This window comes from Anolis carolinensis, chromosome 2 (genome assembly GCF_035594765.1).
Source record: "Anolis carolinensis isolate JA03-04 chromosome 2, rAnoCar3.1.pri, whole genome shotgun sequence".
Classification (NCBI taxonomy): Eukaryota; Metazoa; Chordata; class Lepidosauria; order Squamata; family Dactyloidae; genus Anolis; species Anolis carolinensis.
The window spans coordinates 178170628-178195008 of NC_085842.1; the positions used below are offsets into that span (position 1 = coordinate 178170628).

General features: G+C 40.8%; 2 protein-coding genes across 3 annotated transcripts in view; one reads left to right on the forward strand and one right to left on the reverse strand.

Annotated features, from left to right (window-relative positions):
- The window catches only part of LOC100554699 (uncharacterized), a 70833-nt gene that overhangs the window by 43691 nt on the left and 2761 nt on the right, over positions 1 to 24381 (reverse strand). For both annotated transcript variants that reach the window (XM_062971167.1, XM_062971166.1), the window contains exons 2-3: positions 16601 to 16818; positions 1907 to 2112 (exon numbers count right to left, since the gene is read on the reverse strand). In XM_062971167.1, the coding sequence (XP_062827237.1) occupies positions 1907 to 2112; positions 16601 to 16743 (349 nt within the window). In that variant the 5' untranslated portion in view covers positions 16744 to 16818. The remainder of the gene's footprint in view (positions 1 to 1906; positions 2113 to 16600; positions 16819 to 24381) is intronic.
- LOC134296378 (N-fatty-acyl-amino acid synthase/hydrolase PM20D1-like) lies at positions 20491 to 23184 on the forward strand. The gene is made up of 2 exons (XM_062971165.1): positions 20491 to 20770; positions 22982 to 23184. Exons 1-2 carry the CDS (start codon positions 20536 to 20538, stop codon positions 23140 to 23142), a joined length of 396 nt encoding a protein of 131 aa, XP_062827235.1. The 5' UTR covers positions 20491 to 20535; the 3' UTR covers positions 23143 to 23184.

Genomic DNA, 24381 nt, shown 5'->3' on the forward strand with positions numbered 1-24381 from the left:
AATGTACCATGAAAAAAGAGTCAGACCCTGCAGATACAGATCTTAGTATGAGAATCCTGGATTCTTGCTCTATTCCAAGCTAAAATCATGCATGCCATAACCAGTAAAGGGTGCAGTCTGTTTCACCATAACCAAACAGCTCCATGGTTATTTCACTGCCTCTTCTCACCTTTGATGGCCACGCATCTTTGTTTAATTTGTCCGCATCTTAAACGTGTCGAACGCAAGGCTCACTGGATGAATCTGGCCCACCACATAATTCATTGTGGCCTACGGGACTCTCAATGTCAAGGCAAGTAAAGGTAAAGGTTTCCTCTGACATTAAGTCTAGTCATGTCCGAATCTGTCCGACTCTGTCTGACTCTAGGGGTTGGTACTCATCTCCATTTCTAAGCCGAAGAGCCGCCGTTGTCTGTAGACACCTCCTAAGTCATGTGGCCCGCATGACTGCATGGAGCACTGTTACCTTCCCGCTGAAGCGGTACCTATTGATCTACTCACATTTGCATTTTTTTCAGGTTGGCAGAAGCTGGGGCTAATAGCAGGAGCTCACTCCGCTCCCCGGATTCGAACCGCCAGCCTTTCAGTCAGCAACTTCAGCAGCTCAGTGGTTTAAATTGCTTCACCACAGGGGGCTTCATCAAGGCAACATAGCTACATTTATAGTCTTAAAACAGCAAATGGCTCTTTGAAGGCAACCATAAGGCTGATGTGGCCCTTGATGGTAATGAATTCGGCACCCCTGAACTACAGCTGCTCCTATAAAACATATTCTAGTGCACCTCCAGTTAGCTTTCTCTCTTAGCACCTTATTTTTTTTAGCATTTCCTTTAGCATCATACTTTTGTTTTATCATAGGAGGGTAATAATCCTCCCCACTCCTAGAATGACAGAACTTTGTACTTGGACTAGTTGCCTGAGTCCATTGGTTCTTGCCTTATCTATAGTTTCCTTACTTTTTTTGACAACAGCTCCTAGAATGCACCCGCGAAAACAGCCCTGGCCCTGCTGGCTGACAGATCATGTGAGTTGTTGCAGCATTTCGAAGACATAGGGTAGGCATACCTCTGCACAACCTTAAGGCAAGATTTTGATGAGGAAGCCTCTTGCAAATGCCTTTTTAGTATTCTCTTTTTAGACTAAACACATTTATCTGGAATTCCAAAAGCCAAAATACCCCAAAACCTGAGACTCACCATATAGGTGGTGAGATAGGGGCAACCATGCTTATTGATGGTTCTGTCGATACAAACTTTATGTCATGCCCAAAATTAATAAAATTTTGCATATTAATTTTATTCAGACTCACAAATGTATCATGTGTATATGAAACATGTTAATTTTGTGTTGAGCTTTGGGTCTTATGGGGCCACGGTGGCGCAGCAGATTAAACCACTGAGCTGCTGAACTTGTTGTCCGGAAGGTCAGTGGTTTGAATCTCAGGATGGGGTGAGCTCCCATTATTAGCCCCAGCTTCTGCCAACCTAGCAGTTCGAAAACATGCAAATATGAGTAGATCAATAGGTACCACTTCGGTGGGAAGGTAATGGTGCTCCATGCAGTCATGCCAGCCACATGACCTTAGAGGTGTCTACAGACAACGCCGGCTCTTTGGCTTAGAAATGGAGATGAGCACCATCCTCCAGAGTCATACACAACTAGACATAATGTCAAGGTGAAACCTTTACCTTTACCTTTTGGGTCTCATCTCCAAGATATCTCACTATATTTGCAAATGCAGATATTCCTCTCCCCCTCCCCCCCCCCGCCTCAAATAAAAATTCAAAACACTTTTGGTCCCAAGCATTTTGGACAAGGACTACTCAATTGGGTATATACAATATGGAAAGTAAGACATCAGCCCACCAGTTTTCCCAGGAACATGCCCCTAAACGTTTTTGCCTACCTCGTGGATGCTTAGGCTCCCTCTCGCTGTTCTTGGCACTTCCTCTGTGACTGCTCGCCTGTTTTGAGGTCTCAACAGCTTCTTGCTCTGTATATCTGAGGGGTTCACTGGGATTGAAGAGTTGGCCATCCCCAAATAACGACTGCTTGGTTGACACCCTCTTCTTTTTATTATCTTTCCTTTCACCTTGGATATGATTCCATGGGCTTCCAATTCAACAGGAAAAAAGTGGTAAAGGTCCATTAGTTTATTGATTTGCAAACCGTATTCCTCAGGACCCCTGGCTTTTTCTGATGCTACAGACAATAGATCTAATATTCTTTGGTGATCGTACATGATTTTCTCAGCTTTCCATGCCTCCTAGTCTTGGGCTTGAATTTAGACTGACGACTTCCATCTCATTTTCAGAGTCAGCTCAGAGTTATTTGTTTTGTTTGACTTTGCACTATTTGGATTATGCTTTTGCTTGTATGTTTATGGTATCACCTTGGACCTGGTTTTTCCATAAGCTTCTATAGGTAGGTGTATAGAGTCGGCCCTTCACATTCACAGGAGTTAGGGGCACAAGACTCCTGGGAAAGTAAAAAGCTACAAATAAAGAAAATGCTATTTTTTTAAAACCTGGGAGAACATTTCTTTAGGAATGTTAGGTTCTCCAGCATGACTCTATGGTCCACTGAAAGCTGACCACAGAATTACAATGGAGGACTTGGAGATTCCTACAGAAATGTTCCCTCTAAAATTTCTAGCTACAGTAGAGTCTCACTTATCCAACATAAACAGGCCGGCAGAACGTTGGATAAGTGAATATGTTGGATAATAAGGAGGGATAAAGGAAAAGCCTATTAAACATCAAATTAGGTTATGATTTTACAAATTAAGCATCAAAACATCATGTTATACAACAAATTTGAGAGAAAAAGTAGTTCAATACGCAGTAATGCTATGTAGTAATTCCTGTATTTACGAATTTAGCACCAAAATATTACGATGTTTTGAAAACATCAATGCAAACAAAAATGCGTTGGATAATCCAGAACGTTGGATAAACGAGTGTTGGATAAGTGAGACTCTACTGTACTACAATGTGTCCAGAGGAAGATGACAGTAGAGTCAAACTAAAGACTCTAGAGATTCCGACAGATAATATTTCAATCAAATTCATAAATAATTAAATTCACAAAAGTGGATGGATGACTGTATATCCCCACCAAAGACAAACCTGCAGAAGTGGTGGGATGACCACTTTGAAACAGGACACTTTTAAACTTTTCTGAGCAGGCTCCACATTAAATCTGAGTATTAAGTCTGGATCATTCTTCCTTGTCTCAAAATACTCTCTGTATAGAATTTCTATGCAAGGCATTCAGAGGCTGATGTGGACTAAAAGTGTTAAAAAGTCTGGCTTAGATCATTGAGCAAGAAATTAAATGAATTTGTCAGAATGGAAATCCTCGAAGAGGAGCAATTCAACTGCATAATGCATAAATGGAAATAAAATAGTTCTGAAAGTCAAGGATTTATCAAACGAGCAGATTTTGTAAAAACAATGGGAATAATGTGGCTTTTTCATGCTGCATAATTTTTTTCATGGGGGAAAGATAAAACTGCAATCATAATAAAACCACTGTAGCTATTAGTTGTGCTGAGGATAACACAAACGTCTATTCTCCTACAGTGCCCAGATGCCACGTGGGTGAAATGTTGACCTGGCACTTAAAAGACTCAACAATAATTCACTACTCATTGAGCAAAGCACAATGTCACCAGGAGCATGACCCTATGAAGAAGGGCAACCTCAATAGCACTTACACTGATAGTAAACAAATCTCGTAAAAACTGAAAGCCTGGGGCAGTCTCTGAAATTGATTAGGTACTAGTATTAATTATATACATTTTGGGACATCTCTAAAAGAGTTATTTCCTTTCTGACTTTTCTACACTTACATGGTGGCTTTTAAGGTGAAGCTAAAGAAGCATGATGACACTAGAAGCCCATCTACACATGCCATTTACTGCGGTCTGGAATGGTAGAACTACAGCATGACTCTGGGGGTGGCTACACTGCCCACCTCCATCCCACTACAGCCGCACTGAATGGCTAGCAGTAACTGTATAGTGTTGCTGTCGACGTAACTGTGGCCCCAGAGAGCTCCTGGCTGTCCCTGGGCACCTTTGCTGATGTAAACAAATGTGCCCACATAAATTAGAAATGGACTCCCTCCCTCCTTTCCCCATCACCTCTCTTTGGAAATCTGTGGCCACAGCTATGGTGACGACATGACATCGGTGCCATCACTTGTCCTCCATGCCACCAAACATGGGGAAAGCAAAATGGTGGCACAGACCTATGTGAATAGTAGGGCCAGTTATGAATTATGCTACATTAAAGTGCAGGGCTGCTGTGAAGTCTTGGCTCTGCCTTTTCCTCTCCTTTGCTTTAGTCCCCCCTGTTTAGGTTTTCCCAATAGTGTAGATACCTCCATTTGTATTAGTTTTTGTGTGGAGCTTTAAAAAAAAACCCTAGAGGCCAGCCTTAGTTGGTTTAGTCCATTTGCCTGCATAGAGTTTTCTTGCTAGACTCTTTTCTTTCAGCAGCAGAGCTACAGTGTTTAGAGGCCTGGGTATTGTCTGGCAATCCTTGGCCTAGCAATCCAAAATGGACATCCTTAGCACTGCATTCAGCAGTATTCTTATACCACCAGTACCAGAGACAACAGAAGCCTTTGACCAGCTTAGGCTTCACAAAGAAAGAAGATTGAGACTGAAATGGCAGACAAAGGTTTGAGGTAATGAGACATTCCGGTTGCTGTAGAAAAAGACGTTTATTCTCAGTGGCCAGAGAATAAGCAATAAGGACCTTCGCCTGTAATCAGGAAAGCGAAGGTACAGAACAAAGAAACACAGGTCCTTATATACCCTTTTTGCCTCCATCTACTTACGTCATATAGGCATTATCCATCACCAATTAGTGTCAAAAAAAGTCTTACTTTACTAAAAGCTACTTTTGCATTTTCCTAAAATATAGGCTACTTTCAAGACTTCTGACTCTCCATTAGGCCTTATCTAAGGAATTCTTATCTAGGCTTTCAGAGGTTCCCATTAATTGAGGAATTCCCCCTTATCCTAGCTTTTAGGGAGTCATTAGCACTCCTACATGGCACCAGGTCTTATCTTGACATCCCAAAAGCCTTAATTTTTCTTTTGTCCATTAGCTTATCTATTCTTGTTGACATTTGACATATGTCTCTGGCACTTAGGGTGAACTTTGGTCTCTGCTTATGGGGAGACGGTTATTTGCTAGGCAGAGTGTATTTTGGGGCTCTATGCACACAATCTGCTTGTGATTACATTTTTCCTATTCCTATTTCTAATATGATTACATTCAATATATAGTCTCCAATACAAGTATTATATTTTCCCAATACACCTTCATCAAGACAGCCTCTGGGCTCCAGCTTGTGAGCCATTGCTTTGCATCAGAGACAGAGGACTTTCAAAGACTTCAGAGAGCTAACTGCAACCAGCAAAATCTCCTATTGTAATGTATTGTTTTAAGCTATCTTACAATAGTCCCAGATAGAGTTTGAAGGAAGTCTACTTATTTTTGTCTCTTGAGAGCATGATTTAAACCAAGATACTTTAAAGGGGAGTAGATTATTTTTTAGGCAACTTAAAAGAACACCTCTGAAACTCTGCTATATATATGTTTTTTGTGCATTGACATATGTTTCTCTTTAACAGTTTAAAGAGTAGGGTTGTCCAAATTTTCGTTATGTTTCTCGTTTCGTAATTATTTCGGATTGTTCTCGTTTTTTGAAACGAGTATTGAAACGTTTTCCCTGGGTGCAACTGGCAATGTAATTCGAACCATCATTGGCCCATTCTCTAATTGTTTCTTAAAATTTTCGTTAATTTTTTTCCTTCCAAATTTTTTTTTAATATTTTTTTTAAAAAACATTTAATTTTTTTTTGTTTCTGCAACCTAACATGAATGGGAGCCTAGCACAGCCTAACATGGCTACCACTCCCTGGCCAATCAGAGACTTCCACGATGGCTGAAAAAGGTGGGGGCTAGCGTCCTCCGCGTCCACATGTAGGATCTCTATAAAAATCCCCTCCCCAACTGAGCCAAGCCATTCTGGGTTGGGATACCGAGGAGAGAGGGTGTTTCGCGCGCGCTGGGAAGCTGCTTGCTTGCTTGGGGGAGAGAGGGCTAAGTGACTGGGGATAGAGTGTTTCTGTTGTTGCTGGTTCGATATTGTGTTTTTTTGGGGGGAAATTGGCTGGGGGCTTGTGGCAGAGTCCTTGCTGTGGCTTTAGGGAACTTTTATTTTCCAAAGGACGTCTGCGTTCCTGCAAGTGCAGAGCTTGGGGTGCTTTACTTTTCTACTCCAGAGGGAGTCCCTTTGCCTTTCTGTTTTCTTTTTTGGAATTTAGCAATCACCACATCAGCCCTTCTTTGCAATTCTGAAAGGGGGGGGGACTTGAAAATAATAGTTTCCAAAGGACGTCTGCGTTCCTGCAAGTGCATTGCTTCCCTCCTGCTCCGTTTGTAATCCCAAGCCCCCGGGCTGAGTGTTATTGCAGCAATCACAAAGACACACATTGTTTTCAAACCTAAAGGGTACATTGGAAGAAATAGTTTCCAAAGGACGTGGGGCACCCGCCAAGGCATTGCTTCCCTCACGCTCCATTTCTATTCCCAAGCCTTGGGCTGAGTTTTATTTCTGCAATCACAAAGTCAGACATTGATTTGATTCAATAGAGAGTCCACAGCAATTTATAGTTTCCAAAGGACGTTGCCAATCCTGTCAAGGCATTGCTTGGCGTGTGCTGCATTTCTAATCCAAAGTCTACACAAGTAGAAGAGGGACTTTTACAGTGATAAGAACCCAATTGAACAGGAAATAAGACTTTCAAACCAGGAACAGGTTTCTTCAAATATTGAAAAATAGTGTATTATAAAAAGTTATGAAAATTCGCCAAAAATAATAGGAGACAGGAAACATTCTGCAATTTGTTGAGCAAAGAGTGTGGAATGTGTTCTCCCACTGTACCAAATTTGATGAGAATAGCTCAAGAAATGAGGGCGGGAGACCCCCAGAAAAGTCCCCCCCAGTTTCCTGTTTTTTGGCGATTGCGCATGCGCGTCCGCCATTTTAGAAACATTTTAGAAACATTACGAATTTTCGGAAATATCCAAAAATTTTGGGTGAAAAATTAAGAAATAATTTCTATATCGAAGAGCCGGCACCCGGCATCGATTTTTTCCATCAATCGGACAAGCCTATTAAAGAGATATCTAGATATATCAGGTTAACAGCTTGCATGAATACTAGTGGATATTTACCACTAAGGAGAAGGTTGACTCAAGTGAGTTTTTAACTCTTCTCTGGGAGAATCCTGATTTTCCCAAAATGGTGGTGAATAGCACTTCCCAAAAGGTCATGGCATCATTTTCCCAAAAGGTTATGATTTCTTACAAGGTCTTGCCTTTCTAAATATCATAATTATCCAAAAAGGATGTTATAGTGGCTTGAGTGCTTGGATAGGACATTGGTATCCCCACTCAGCCATAGAAACCCATTAGGTGACCTTGGGCAAATCACGTTCTCTCAGCCTCAGAGGGAAATAAAGATAAATTTCCTCTGAACAAATTCTGCCAAGAAAACCCCATGATAGATTTATCTTAAGGTCACTAAAAGTCAGAAAAGACTTGAAGGCACGTAACAACAGCAGCAATTTCTAATGCCAAATATGTAAAGAATTAAGGTGTTTTCATTTACAGACAATGAGATAGATAAGCCCGGCATCCCATTTTAATTATGTTATTATTGCTTTCTAAAAAGTAAAATTAGATTTTATAATATAGCAAATAATGATTTTGCATGAACACCGAGCTTGGAGTGGAAATGCTGTCATAGCTCCTAAAAGTCTGGTGTTAACGTCTGTGTGGGTGTGTTTAACAAATTCACTTATTCCCCATTATACAAAGGAATAGTACAACTAATATCTGTTAATAAGAACTTCTACAGAAAGCTCAGCTTACATTTTATAAATAATTATATCTGTGGTTAACTTAAATTTTTTTTACAAAGAAAGAAATTTTCTGTGAGCAGGTTGATAAATGCTTTGAATCTCAGAGACGTAAGTTAATTCCCAGTTCAGTTATGGAATCTCTTGATAGACAAGCTGCAATTTTTCAGTTTCAATTATCAATCCATCAAATGGGGATAATAACGGTCTCCCTTGGAGGCATGTCATTGAGATGAATTATACAGGGACACAAAACAGTGGGCTTTATAATGGATAGTTACTGTCATAGATAACACACACACAAAAATTAAACTTTCTGCCCTTCAGTCAGGCTATGGTAACATTGCACTTTCTGCAGTATGAAAGGCTATTGATTCACATGTATGTCACTTGAACATGCCTTCTGTTTTTGACTTTTAAGAATTTTTGTTTTTGTTTTTGGTGGATTGGAGTCATTTGTTGTTTTAACCTTGTGTTATATTCTTTTTATTCTTTTCTATGACTTGTTTTATTGTTGATTGATTGTTTTATTGTTATGTTTTTATATTGTTTGTGACCTGGGCTTGGCCCCATGTAAGCCGCTCCGAGTCCCTTCGGGGAGATGGGGTGGGGTTTCAAAATAAAATTATTATTATTATTATTATTATTATTATTATTATTATTGACACAATGACGTTGTATGACACAGCAAACAAGATAGATATGCTGGGTTTCGTTTCACAAAATCACAAGTCGAACACTTCCCAAGTGTCTAGGACTGTGTGATGTATTTTCGGATGATGCGTGCAGATCCCATTATTAATTATTATTATTATTATTATTACTATGATTATTATTTATAATACAATCAGCTCTACACATTTGCTAGGGTTAGGGCACAGGGCCATATGAAGGTGAAAAACAGTGGGAAAATTGCCATTGTTTACGTGAAATAACACCTCTTTAGGAATTCTTGCTCTTCCAAAAGAACTCTATGGTCAACTTCTGCTGGAAGTTGACCATAGAATGGCACTAAAGGATCTAAAGAAATCTGGAGAAGTGTTATTTCTAAACATCTCCAGGTCCTCCAGCTTGACCACAGAGTCACACTGGAGGACCGAGTGAACATTTTAATCAAATCCACAAATAACCAAATCCACAAAAGTCAAACATGCAAATGTAATGGGCTAATTGTATATAAATGGAATTATAAAACTTTTTGATTAAAGTTCATCCAAATTTTAAAAAATCATTTTACAATATTCATGGAAGGTTGTGAATTTATATATTGCACTTGGATATAGTGCATGGAAGTTTGCATTGCACATTTTATTGAGCCTCTTCTCTTTCTGTTGTACTGACACATATGGGAAAGCTATGTATCTCTGTTCTAATCTAGATTGTCACAGTTCGAGAAGATTTTCAGGCTGATTAAAAGGAGAGGAAGCCATATTTTTGCCTGGGCTGACTGAGCAAGTTTTACCTCTTTCCTATGGCCATATATTATGGCCTGAGATTGCAATGAGGACTCTGGTTCCTTGTCCTGTGTCATTGCATTCCATTGTTTGTGTTGATTGTCTTGCTTTGATCAGTGTTTGGCCAAAGGCAAGAGGTTCTTTTAGGATCAAGAGCAATCACCCCATCTGTTCAAAAGGCTTACAGCTTTATTATCAACTTGTACAGAAAGGATATAGAACAAAGATGCAGATGTTATCTATTCAATTGTTGATTGCCTTGATACAACAGCAGAGATATCGTTTCACTGGCCTACATAGCACCACCGCAGCGCAAAATCTATGTTGAAGCTCATTGAACATACCCCTGTTTCCCTGAAAATATGACAGTGTCTTATATTAATTTTTGCTCCCAAAGATGCGCTAGGTCTTATTTTCAGGGGAAGTCTTATTTTTCCATAAAGAAGAATTCACATTTATTGTTGAGTCAAAAAAAAAAAAGAACATTTATTATATACTGTTCAGTAGTTGTCATCACAAACCATCATGAACAGACAAACTGTGAATCCTATCAAGAATTTCTTGTTACTACCACTATTTCCATGTACAACAATCTATGATATGTACATTTATAGATCCTGCATGCTCTGGTGTTTTCTTTGGCGGGCATGCTTCCAAACAAAAACTTTGCTCGGTCTTACTTTCGGGGAGGTCTTATATTTAGCAATTCAGCAAAACCTCTACTAGGTCTTTTTTTCAGGAGATGTCTTATTTTCAGGGAAACAGGGTAGCATTTATATATGCAAAGCCTCTTAGGCCCCTTCTACACTGCCATTTGATCCAGATTATCAAAGCAGATAATCCACATGATCTGCTTTGAACTGGATTATATGTGTCTACACTGCCATTTAATCCAGTTCAAAGCAGATAATGTGGATTTTATATGGCAGTGTAGAAGGGGCCTTAGTCTATGGGTAGATTTACACTTCTATCCTAATTAGTGTGTCTAGAACAGGGGTCCCCAAACTAAGGCCTGGGGGCCGAATGCGGCCCTCCAAGGACATTTACCTGGCCCCCGCCCTAAGTTTTATAATATAATATTTTTATATCATTTTAATAATATATTGTATATACCTATAATATTGATAATAATATTATAATGTTATACAATATAATACTAATACCATATAATAATATTAATTATATGTTATATATTACATATAATATTACAGTATAGTGCAGGGGTCCCCAAATTAAGGCCTGGGGGCCGGATGCAGCCCTCCAAGGTCATTTACCTGGCCCCCGCCCTCAGTTTTATAATATTTTATATCATTTTTAATAATATAATATATTGTATATACCTATAATATTGATAATAATATTATAATGTTATACAATATAACATTAATAATAATACCATATAATAATATTAACTATATGTTATATATTACATATAATATTACAGTATAGTGGTATAGTTCAATATACAGTAGTGTCTCACTTATCCAACACTCGCTTATCCAACGTTCTGGATTATCCAACACATTTTTGTAGTCAATGTTTTCAATATATCGTGATATTTTGGTGTTAAATTCATAAATACAGTAATTACTACATAGCATTACTGCGTATTGAACTACTTTTTCTGCCAAATTTGTTGTCTAACATGATGTTTTGGTGCTTCATTTGTAAAATCATAACCTAATTTGATGTTTAATAGGCTTTTCCTTAATCCCTCCTTATTATCCAAGATATTCGCTTATCCAACATTCTGCCGGCCCTTTTATGTTGGATAAGTGAGACTCTACTGTAGTAATATATAATGCTAATATTGTGCTATACTAATAATATAATATATTGTATGTACATACAGCTGCTCTGAGTCCCCTTCAGGGTGAGAAGGGTGGGATATAAATGTAATAAATAAATGTAGTAAATGAATAAATAAATAATTTTAGACCTAGGCTCGCCCAAAGTCTGAAATGACTTGAAGGCACACAACAACAACAATCCTAATTCACTTGACTAACTCATTGGCCAGAAGCAGGCCCACACTTCCCATTGAAATCCTGATAGGTTTATGCTGGTTACAATTGTTTTCATATTTAAATATTGTATTGTTCTTTCATTGTTGTTGTTTTGCATTACAAGTAAGACATGTGCAGTGTGCATAGGAATTTGTCCGTTTTTTTTTTCCAAATGATAATTCGGCCCCTCTACAGTCTGAAGGATTGTGGACCGGTCTTCTGCTTAAGAAGTTTCAGGACCCCTGGTCTAGAATAATAGAATCATAGAGTTGGAAGAGACCTCTTGAGCCATCCAGTCCAACCTCCTGCCAAGAAGCAGGGAATTGCATTCTAAGCACCCCTGACAGATGGTCATGTTCCCAACTTTTATCATTTGTCCTTGGACATCTTCCTAGTACAAATGTTTATACCATGTGAAATCCGAGAAGACACAGATTCCTCCCCAATTTATCTGAGTTGTGCTATCCCCAGAACTAATAATGCCTGCCAGACATATGCGGAGTTTAATTCTGCAGCTCCTCAGGCAAGGACAGAGAAGGAGCATCCCACTTAATTCCTTGTTACAATAATTTCTGACTTCTTTCCCCTGCGCTCAGTTGTTATCATAATTTATGAAACCCGGTTGGCAGAACTAACCTGCAAAACTGACTTTGAAACATTGCACTGTAACATTTGTCAGCTGCTTTTTATGACATCAGATTCTATTCTTGTATGTTTCCTGCAACAATTGTGACAAAGATACATAGCCTCGTCATACTGTACTATTATAGGACAATTATTCCACTTTAACGACCATGAAATCATACTGTGGAATTCAGGAGTTTGTAGTATAGGGGCTCTCTGGCTGCGAAATCTAAAGGACCCGTCTGAACTGCACACAGTAGAATGCCATATGATGCTGCCATGATATTTAAAGTGGAATAATAGTCTTATAATAGTATACTGTAGTGTCATAACAGAAGGTTCATCTATATTAATGCAGTTTGACAAGACTTGAACTGCCATGGCTCAATGCTATGAAATCCTGGAAGGTGAGGCACCAGCAGAGAAGGCCAAAGACCTCCTAGAACTTTGGCAAAGAAGGTTAGAAACATAGTTTTGAAGCATGACAGCTGAAGTGGCATCACACTGCATTAATTCTACAGTGTAGATGCACCCAGGGTCTGCTACCCATGACATGAATGCTTTTGGATAGTATGCAGGGGAGAGTTGCCCTCGTGACTAACATCAACTTCCTAATATGAATGTTATAGGAGATGTTATGGAATTTAAGATAATATTGGATTACAATTTCCATCAGTTTTAGTCACCACTGCCAATGATGAGGACTGCTGGGAATTGCAGTCCACCAGCATCTGGACAGCCATGGGTTCCCCATAAAAGGTAAAGGTTTCCCCTGATGTCAAGTACAGTCGTGAACGACTCTGGGGGTTGGTGCTCATCTCCATTTCTAAGCCGAAGAGCCAGTGTTGTCCATAGACATCTCCAGGTCATGTGGCCGGCATGACTGCATGGAGCGCCGTTACCTTCCCGCCGGAGCGGTACCTATTGATCTACTCACATTTGCATGTTTTCGAAATGCTAGGTTGGCAGGAGCTGGGGCTAACAGTGGGTGCTCATTCCGCTCCCGGGATTTGAACTTGGGACCTTTTGGTCCGCAAGTTCAGCAGCTCATTGCTTTAACACACTGTGCCACCAGGGGTTCCCCATACCCATTAATAAATTAAATTTGTTTTCAAGTTTTTATTCTTTTATATGATTCATTACCTTTGTTCTATTTCGTAATGCATAAGTCCTATGCCTGGGAGACAGCCAGGAAATAAATCAATCAAACAGGCAAACAAACAGACGGGAAAACAAATGAATGAACAAACACGGGGCTCTTCGCTTGAAAAGGAGAAGCCTCTCAATTTTTCACCGCTTGCTAGAAATAGCTCCCACGTCTTGCCATAGGAAAGATGTCTTTGATACCACCAAGGGAAAGAGAATGGCTAGTCATCAACCAATGTGGTTTCTCATGAAGAAAGTGGGAAAAAATAGCGGATTCCTCTCTGTATTTGAATCATTTTTGAGAGTTTTGCCTGACCATTGTGGACTTATTCCAAAATTATCACAACACATGTGTTCAAGAGAGCTTTGGCGTCATCATTTTCTCAAACCGACCTTTCACTTTGTAAACAGATGAAACTATTTTCATGTTTGATACAACAGATTTCATGGGAGAGAACACTAAGCACTTAGAATGGCAGGTCTGGGGTTTATTGACACTACAAATGCAGAAGCTCTGGGTGTTTTCAGAGGAAGGTTTAACCAATATTTCATAAGATGCAGGTTCCTTCATCCTGAGATGAAGGACTCACTCAAGATGAATGAGCAAACTGTTTATGAAACACTGGTTCAAACACTGGCACAACAAATAAACAGGCCCATGTTGTGTTACATCTCGGTCTAGCATCATGATCACCCAACTAAAATTCTCCAATTATGCATCGTAATCACCCAACTAAAACCATCCAATCTAGCATCATGATCCCTCAACTAAAACTCTGCCAATTAAAGCAATATATAGATTTGTGTCCATAGTTAGAGTTTGTAACATATATGCTCTCTTCTATTAAAACAAATAGGAGACGCGGTGGTGCAAGGGGTTGAACCCTTGTGCCGGCTGAACTGCTGACTTGAAGGTTGGCAGTTCGAATTTGCGAGATGGGTGAGCTCCCATCTGTCAGCCTTAGCTTCTCATGTGGGGACATGAGAAAAGCCTCCCACAGGATGGTAACACATCCGGGTGTCCCTGGGCAACGTCTTTGAAGACAGCTTATTCTCTCACACTAGAAATGGCTTGCCTCAAATCTCTTCTGACACGATAAAAAATTAAAACAAATCACATGGTCTGCTGGTATAATATGGTTGGTATTTTCCGTCAAGGTAGCTTGACTCAGTGTATCATTTATCTACTTCAGATTTACTAAATACAAAGGTGAATGGCTTTTATCTAGCACTAGCTGTGCTCGGCCACGCGTTGCTGTGGTGAAGTATGGTGGTATGGGAAATAAAATATTGAGGAATTGGTGGTAGTTAAGGTAAAGGGTAAAGGTTTTACCTTACATTAAGTCCATTATAAATGGGTTATATAGCTGTGTGGAAGGGCCTTGAGTCTACACTGCCATATAATCCAGTTAAAATCAGATAATCTATATTTTATAGGCAGTGTGGAAGAGGCCTAAGTGAGACCTAACTCTGCCTGTCCCCTGGGCTGAGTGGGTTGCTAGGAGACCAAGTGGGCAGAGCTTAGCCTTCTAACTGGCTGCAATTGGATAAAAACAATTATTCCTCTCCCTCTAATTAGGACTTTATTTTTCTTTTCTTTTTGTTATATGAACGTAGAGGCATGGATGAGGGATTGTGCTGCCAAGTTTAGTGTTTCTGGGATGTGTAGTTCTGTTGTTTTGTCCTAGGCCGAAATTTCATTACCCTTTTATATATATAGATAAATGGTTATCACTGGAGACAAAATGCAGTTGTTCCATATCTGCAAAGCCTCTGCATGTGTTGACCAATACAAATACCCATTATAGAAATTATAGCAGCCATTCTGAGAAAGGAATATGAAGCGATAATGGGCTTGAATTCAGAGAAAACAGAGTGGAATACCATTAGCACAAACTCAATAGAAGAGGAGCAATATTATATGGTCCAAATGTTGGACTGTGCTTTGCCTCATGCTTCTTTGTAGTCAATGAGGCATCAGTGAGTTAGATGGGGAGAAAAGTGTGTTTTGTAGACCGGCAGCAAATACCATGCAGATAGATGCCTTTTAACACCCATACAATGATTTTATGCTTTTCTTTTCCAGTTCTCAAAACTGAATAACCTGTTTTGTTTTGTTTTTCAGTGTTGCTGTAGTGGTTATTAACTACCTTAGCAGATCTAACTAACTTTAGAAACCCAGACATGCTACTTACAAGTTCTGTTTGAAACAATGTCAAAAAGTATGGGGAATGCAGCAGTATAACTATACTATAAAATGAATGCAGTGTGATACCACTTTAACTGGCCGGGCTGTGGCGCAGGCTGGTTAGTAGCCAGCTGCAACAAATCACTCTGACCAAGAGGTCATGAGTTCGAGGCCAGCCCGTGCCTGTGTCTGTCTCTGTCTCTGTTCTATGTTATGGCATTGAATGTTTGCCTTATATCTGCAATGTGATCCGCCATGAGTCCCCTTCGGGGTGAGAAGGTCGGAATATAAATACTGTAAATAAATAAATAAATAAACTACTGTGGCTCAGTGCTATGAATCATAGGAGCTGTAGCTTTAGAAGGTCTTTAGCCTTCTCTAGCCAAGCCCCCATCTTCACTGCTATATAATCCAGTTTCTGAATGCAGATTAATGGCATTGAACTGGATCATATGACAGTGTAGATTCAGCCCAAACTACGCAGGAGCCCCGATGGCACAATGAGTTAAACCCTTGTGCCGGTAGGACTGCTGACTGATGGGTCGGCGATTCAAATCTGGGGAGAGCAGGTGAGTTCCTTCTGTCAGCTCCAGCTCCCCATGCAGGGACATGAGAGAAGCCTCTCACAAGGATGATAAAACATCAAGCATCCAAATATTCCCTGGGCAATGTCTTTGCAGACAGCCAATTCTCTCACACCAGAAGCGACATGCAGTATCTTAAGTCGCTCCTGATATATATATAAAAAACAAACTACACATTCCAATATTCCACCGTATTGCGCTCTAGCAGTTAAAGTGGTAGCAAACTGTATTAATTTTATAGTATAAATCAGGTATGGGCAAACTTTGGCCCTGCAGGTGTTTTGGACTTCAACTCCTAGAACTCCCAGCCAGTTTACAGGCTGTTAAGAAGTGTGGGAGTTGAAGTCCAAAACATCTGGAGGCCGACGTTTGCCTATGCCTGCACCTTGGAAAATGGGAGGTATTTAGTGGGGCAAGCAGGGGTGTCCAGGCCTGCACAACTTGCGATCCTCCAGATGTTTGGGCCTCCAGTGTCCAGAACTCCTAGCAAGCTTGTCCAATGGCCAGGAATGATGGGAGCTGAAGTCCAAAACACTTGGAGGGTCGCAAGTTGTGCAGGCCTGGATGGTTGTTCAACCCACACAAAAACACCTCTAGGACAAGCTTCTCATAGAAGTGAAATTTGTAAAAAGCTACAGTGAAGAAAAACTTACGTAGAGTAGGTTCCTGGTGAGGACTTTTTCGAGTGCCACCTGTTTTCCTGCCCAAAGGTGCTCAAAAATTTCGCTTCCGATGTCCAGAGCCTGGCATTTCTGTTATAGGAACCCTCAAGGAAGAAGGAGTCTGGACCAAACATGTTGTGTTGGGCACTCACTGCAATAAGGTGATGGGCTCTCTAAGAACAGAGCAATTGAAATTTTGCCAGGATTTCCTGCAGAGTTGAACACAAGAAATACAGCTAGCTGAAGAACATTTCCTCTCCATCTTCTTCCTATTTGTCCTTTTCTTGCAGACAACTTTGGCTGGGATATATGAATTGATACTATATAGTCCATTGAACCTATCTGCCCTGGTAGAATGGGTACATCTACACTGCCATATAGTGCAGTTTGAACTGCGTTATGTGAACAATACTCATATGATGCAGATTAAACTGCATTATATGACTCTGCCATATAATTCAGTTTGATGCAGTTAATCTGCATTGTGAAATTGCATTATATGGCAGTGTTAATGGAGCCTATGTTTCATGCTTCTGTTTAATTAAGGAAGTGTTTATGTCATTTTATATTTATTTTGTTATATTGTTTTAAATTATGCATTGTGTTTTAACCTATGTTGTTGCTGGGCTCGTCCCCATGTAAGCCATTCTGAATCCCTTCGGAAAGATGGTGGCCAGATATTTATTTATTATTAATTTATTTATTTCAATCATTTATAGCCCGCCCTTCTCACCCGAGGGGACTCAGGGCGGCTTACAAGTGGCAATTGATGCCGTTACACTGATATACAATGAACTAAAATGTTAAAACAGTTAAAACATTCATAAAATACAATATACAAAGTTTAAAACAATGCAAAGTGCTTATGCCATTCATCCACCAGACCTTATACAAGAGCCGTAATTCAGAATATAAGAATAAAGTTATTATTATTATTATTGACACAACGACATAGTCTGACACAGCAAACAAGATAGATATGCTGGATCTCGTATCACAAAATTATTATTATTATTATTATTATTATTATTATTATTATTATTATTATTATTATTATTAAGGGATGAAGGCATTTCTGAACATAAAAGTCTTTTTGGTAAGTACATATGATGGTGTTGTTCCCATGCAAGATTTTCACCAAACCACAACTCCTGTGATTCCACAGCATTGAGCCATGGCAATTAAATTGGTGTAAAACTGCATTTATTCTACAGTGTAGAGTCAACCTCTGATGATGACAAGGTTGAGAATAGCAGCTGATAAAGTAATTGTTGGTTTCCCAATCTATAACACAGCTAGCATTAGCCTCCATATATAAAATTGTGTGTTCATCAAGAGCCATCTATACCTGGAGCAAAAGTCCTTATTAAACTGAAAGATTTCTTGTCCCATGGGGCTGAAATGCATCCTTAACATAAGGCAATAGTTGGAAGCCAGACTTGGAAGGAATGCATTATGTGTGATGCAGCTACAGTAGAGTCTCACTTATCCAAGCTAAACAGGCTAGCAGAAGCTTGGATAAGCGAATATCATGGATAATAAGGAGGGATTAAGGAAAAGCCTATTAAACATCAAATTACCGTAGGTTATGATTTTACAAATTAAGCACCAAAACATCATGTACAACAAATTTGACAGAAAAAGTAGTTCAATACACAGGAATGTTATCTTGTAATTACTGTATTTACAAATTTAGCACCAAAATATCACGATATATTGAAAACATTGACTACAAAAATGGCTTGGATAATCCAGAAGCTTGGATAAGCGAGGCTTGGATAAGTGAGACTCTACTGTACTTGTTTATGGGTAATGCAGAGGCAATGCAACCCCATTTCAAAAGCAACATAATAGGTAAGAGTTGATACAATGAATAATTGTTTCTGGGAATAAACATGATAAACCAACCAGGACGCTCAACATTATTTGAGAACACAGAAATGCTGGACCACTCTGACAAACAATTTCAACAGAAAGGAGGAAACCATGCTAATGAACAAAATCTGGTTACCAGTATAAAATAATCACCAAAATCAAGACAGTAAATAATGAACACCACTCAGAAACAGGAGAACTCCAGACAATAGATAATCAAGAGCCACTTAACACTCCCAAACAGAGGATGCCTGCCAAAGGCCAGGCTATCTCTATGTGGATGCTCTCACTTATTGACTTTGCAAACTTCATGGCTACTCAAATGCTAATTCAAGCTTGCTAATTGCAACGTTCACACTTGCTTTAACAGACAAGGGTTCTTCCTCCCACCTGGGACATTCCACAGATATATATACACTCCACTTGCCTCACATCCTCTGAAGATGCCTGCCACAGATGCAGGCGAAACGTCAGGAGAGAACGTGTTGGAACATGGCCATACAGCCCGGAAAATAATAATAATAATAATAATAATAATAATAATAATAATAATAATAATAATAATAACAACTTTATTTTTATACCCCGCCCCATCTCCCCGGAGGGACTCGGAGCGGCTTACATGGGGCCATGCCCGACATAAAAATACAATAACAGTGATAAAACAGTAAAACAATTTCACATCAATAAAACATCAACATCAGTAAAACAGTCATAAAAATCAGCATATTGCATAAAATGTTAAAAACAGGAGGCTAAAACACAGATCTGGGCCAAAGTGCAGAAAACTTCACATAGGAGAGGAAAACTCACAGCAACCCAATGATTCCTGCCATGAAAGTCTTTGACAGTACAATACAGTGGAGTCTCACTTATCTAACATTCGCTTATCCAACGTTCTGGATTATCCAATGCAGTCTGCCTCTCACCCTGATCCACAGCTGTTTCTGTAGGCATCAAGGACTGAACTTTTTATAGATTTAATTTCCAAAAATATTCTTACTGGAAGTTAATTTCATGCAATTCGATCTTTATCTGTAGTCAATTTGTTAGTAGACAATGTTTTTGTAGTCAATATTTTCAATACATTGCGATGTTTTGGTGCTAAATTTATAAATACAGTAATTACTACATAACATTACCATGTATTGAACGGCTTTTTTGTCCATTTGTTGTAAAACATGATGTTTTGGTGCTTAATTTGTAAAATCATAACGTAATTATGAAGGTTGGATAAGTGAAAATGTTGGATAATGATGAGGGATTAAGGAAAAGCCTATTAAACATCAAACATGTTCACTTATGCAACCTTCTGCCAGCCTGTTTATGTTGGATAAATGAGACTCTACTGTAGTTGTTTCTCTTTACATTTAAAAGTTATTTCAAAGGGTCTTTAAAAAATGTTTTTTGAATGCGATTTTTCAAATGGTCCCCCCCCCCCCAAAAGTAGCAGAATAGGAACAGGGCCGGTTGTTACTAGGCGGCCGCTGACGCGGCCGCCTCGGGCGCTGGCTGCTAGGGGCGCTGTCGAGGCGTCGACAGCGACCCGTAGCGCCACCGACGCCTCCGGTGTTGGCGCGGGCCCGCGGGGCTTCAATCCCCGCGCCCGCGCCAAGCACCTAGGCCATTTTGCCCTTAGTAACAAACTAAGGGCAAAAATGGCCTATCTGTGCTGTGCGCATGCGCACAGCCAGATAAGCCATTTTTGCCCTTAGTTTGTTACTAAGGGCAAAATGGCCTAGCTGTGCTGTGCGCACGCGCACAGCACAGCTAGGCCATTCGGGCCTTACTTCCTGGTCGCGGCCAGGGCACGCTGGGCGGGGGGCGGGGCCAACTCTGGCCCCGCCCCCCGCACTATTCGCCCTGGCCCCGCCTCCCACACAGCGTGGGAGGCGGGGCCAGGGCACGCTGGGCGGGGCCAGGGCGTCGGAGGCGGGGCCGGTGGCGGGGGCGCTTTTTAGCACCCCCGCTTAACATTTAAAAATATCTCCGGCCGGCCCTGGCGGGAGGCGTTAAAGGCGCCCCAAAGCGCCAGCACCAGCGCGAGCAGGATGACGAACATGCTGGCGGCGCTGAGGCCCCGGCTGCGAGGCTTCCTATGGCTGCTGGGCCTGGGCCTCGCGGGGGCGGCGCTGGTCTTGGTCGGAGTGGTCCTCGGCCGGACCTACGGCGCCTCCTGGCCCCCGACGCTGGGCCTGCCGCTGCGGGACAGAGGGTCCCTCGGCCGGCGCCTGGAGCCGGTCTTCACGAGCGAAGAAAAGCAGGCGCTGAAGGAGAACCTCCGCGGTAAAACATGGCGGTGAAAGTGGGAGAAACTGACAGGAGGGCGCAGCGGCAGGCGGAGAGGCGCTGTCCTTCAGCGCCGCCTACAGGCCGCAAGCGGAGGTGGAGAGCTCTGCAGAAATACAGTAGAATCTCACTTATTCAAGGTTCTGGATTATCCAAGCCATTTTTGTAGTCAGTGTTTTCAATATATCGTGATATTTTGGTGCTAAATTCGTAAATACAGTAATTACAACATAACATTACTGCGTATTGAACTACTTTTTCTGTCAAATTCGTTGTATAACATGATGTTTGGGTGCTTAATTTGTAAAATCATAACCTAATTTGATGTTTAATAGGCTTTTCCTTAATCCCTCCTTATTATCCAAGATATTCGCTTATCCAAGTTTCTGCCGGCCCGTTTAGCTTGGATAAGTGAGACTCTACTGTATTTACATTACACTTTCAGGCATGGGCAAACTTTGTCCCACCTTCCAGGTGTTTTGAACTTCAACTCCCACAATTCCTAACAGCCGGTAGGCTGTTAGGAATTGTGGGAGTTGAAGTCCAAAACACCTAGAGGGAGGGCCGAAGTTTGCCCATGCCTGCCACTATATCCCCCATCCAAAACAACCATTCAATGCAGTTTCAAGTGGAGGATGAAGAAAGTGGGTACTGTTCCATTCTCTGGTACCAGGAATTTCTTTTGAACACTTTTGATGGAGTTTCGAACCACATTATTTTATTTACAGTAGAGTCTCACTTATCCAACATAAACGGGCTGGCAGAATGTTGGATAAGTGAATATGTTGGATAATAAGGAGAGATTAAGAAAAAGCCTATTAAACATCAAAATAGGTTATGATTTTACAAATTAAGCACCAAAACATCATGTTATACAACAAATTTGTCAGAAAAAGTAGTTCATTACACATTAATGCTATGTAGTAATTACTGTATTTATGAATTTAGCACCAAAATATCATGATATATTGAAAACATTGACTACAAAAATGCGTTGGATAATCCAGAATGTTGGATAAGTGAGACTCTACTGTATTTATATCCCACGTTATCTCTCCATAACAGCTCATAATTAAAAACGTTACAACTTAAAATATACAGTAATAAAACAGTGTTATTATTCTATATTATTCTATATTATCAGTTGTATTATAATTAATATATTATTATATTACAATATTGTGCATACATATATTACTAATAATATCGTAATGTAATACAATATAAGACTATAATAATACAATATAATAAGATATAATAGTATCTTATTATATTGTATTATTATAGTCTTATATTGTATTACATTACAATATTATTAGTAATATATGTATGCACAATATATTATATATTGTTGAAGGCTTTCATGAAATTGTCCATATGCTTGTAGATTTCAGTGGCTTCTCTGTGTAGTCCGACATGGTGGTTGTTAGAGTGGTCCAGCATTTCTGTGTTCTCAAATAATATGCTGTGTCCAGGTTGGTTCATCAAGTGCTCTGCTATGGCTAACTTCTCTAGCTGAGTTAGTCTGCAAAGCCTTTCATGCTCCTTGATTCGTGTCTTGGCCATGCTGCTGCATTCAGTGGTCCCTATGTAGACTTAACCACCGCTGCATGGTATATGGTAGATTCCTGCAGAGGATTCCATAGCACTGAGCCACAAAAGTTGAAGTGGTACTAAACTTCATTACTTTTACATTGTAGATACACGATCAGTCACCCTTATACAAAGTTTTGGTTGTTGAAATATTTCAGAATTCTATATAATGGATATTCAACTTGTAATTGATCGGTGTTTTTTGGAGTCACTTTGTTTCTCATGTCCCTTCAGCCCAAGGTTGTAACAGAGGAAGCAACAAACAAAAACATTAATTCCCCCGTGCTACAATTCATCTTCCCAATTAAGTTTAAATTATATTTTTCGCTTAAGCTGTTATACAGTTTTGCCATTATAAGGAATTGTAAACAGAAAAAGCAATCACAACAGTTACTGAAATAAGAATAAGAAATAATAAGAAGTTACTGAAATTTAAAGTCATATACAGAATGGAAAGAATGTGATATTTTTTTTTGTTTTGTTTTTTACTGAGAAAACAAAGGCTTGAAAGAGGCCTTCTGCCAGGATGGTGGAGTGATTCAGTTCATTGCAGTATTGTAATGTAGAGTTTTGCTTATCTGTGAAAATATCAAAATCTTTTCTCTTTTATGTAAGGTTCTATCAGATTAAAAACCGTTTCCTTCTCAGAAGACGAACAGAATATAACAGCTCTGGCAGAATTTGAGCCGTATATTCGTAAAGGTATTTATTTTTCTGATCTTGACAGAAGAAATGGCATTAGTTCAATAGAAGATCTGATTTTGCTGTATGAATAAATAATGCTTATTATTGCTGTTGTTGTTATTGCTCCTATTTGAAGTATAAAATGACATTAATTATTCAGAGGTGCAACTGACAAATCATAGATTTGGTGTTGGATGAAGTTTGCAAGAGAAAAAGAATTCTATAATTGGAGATTTCCTAATATTTGATTCCCACTTAGGATAGGAATAGGCTTTAGCTATGAATAGGTTTTTAATCCCAGTTTAGGGGGTTTAACTGTTTATTTTTAATACCGTTAATATTTAATTCTATTTTAATGTTCATATATTTTTATGTTTTAAATTGCTTTGGGTCTTTTTTTAAAAGACAAAAAGTGGGGAATTAAAATAATAATAATTGCAGGAAACAGGGGACAAAGTAGGGGACAAAGAGCTGGAAAATATCACAAAATACAAGGACTTACACATTTAAATTGGACAACTATGGCAAAAGAAAACAACAGTGGTACCAATAGTGGTTGGTGCTTTTGGAGGCATTCAGGGCCGGCCCCACTATTGAGGCACCTGACGCCGCCGCCTCGGGCGCAGGCCCGGGGGGGCGCCGTCAGGCTGGGCGGGAGGCGGGGCACCGCCCTGACGGTGCCCCGCCTCCCGCCCAGTGCGCCCTGGCCCGTCTGGCCTGCAGGGACCTCCGCTGCAGTCTGCAATCGCGGCCTGCAGGGACCTCCGCTGCAGTCTGGCCAGCTAGAAAAGGCCAGACGGGCGAGCAGGAGTAGTGTGGGAGGCGGAGCCAGCTCTGACGCCGCCCCCCCCCCCGCCCAGCGTGCCTTGGCCCTGCCTCCCACGCTGTGTGGGAGGCGGGGCCAGGGGACGCTGGGCGGGGGGGGCAGAGCTGGCCCCGCCTCCCACGCTACTCCCGCTCGCCCGTCTGGCCTTTTCTAGCAGGCCAGACTGCAGCGGAGGTCCCTCCAGGCCGCAATCGCCAGACGGGCGAGCGGGAGTAGCGTGGGAGGCGGGGCCAGCTCTGCCCCCCCCGCCCAGCGTGCCCTGGCCCCGCCTCCCACGCTGCGTGGGAGGCAGGGCCAAGGCACGCTGGGCGGGGGGGGGGCGGCGTCAGAGCTGGCTCCGCCTCCCACACTACTCCTGCTCGCCCGTCTGGCCTTTTCTAGCTGGCCAGACTGCAGCGGAGGTCCCTGCAGGCCGCGATTGCGGCCTGGAGGGACCTCCGCTGCAGTCTGGCCTGCTAGAAAAGGCCAGACGGGCGAGCGGGAGTAGCGTGGGAGGCGGGGCCAG

Coding starts and splice junctions, on each gene's coding strand:
- LOC134296378 (XM_062971165.1), top strand. CDS start 20,536: ATGACGAACATGCTGGCGGCGCTGAGGCCCCGGCTGCGAGGCTTCCTA. Junction 20,771..22,981: donor GCTGAAGGAGAACCTCCGCG/GTAAAACATGGC, acceptor CTTTTATGTAAG/GTTCTATCAGATTAAAAACC.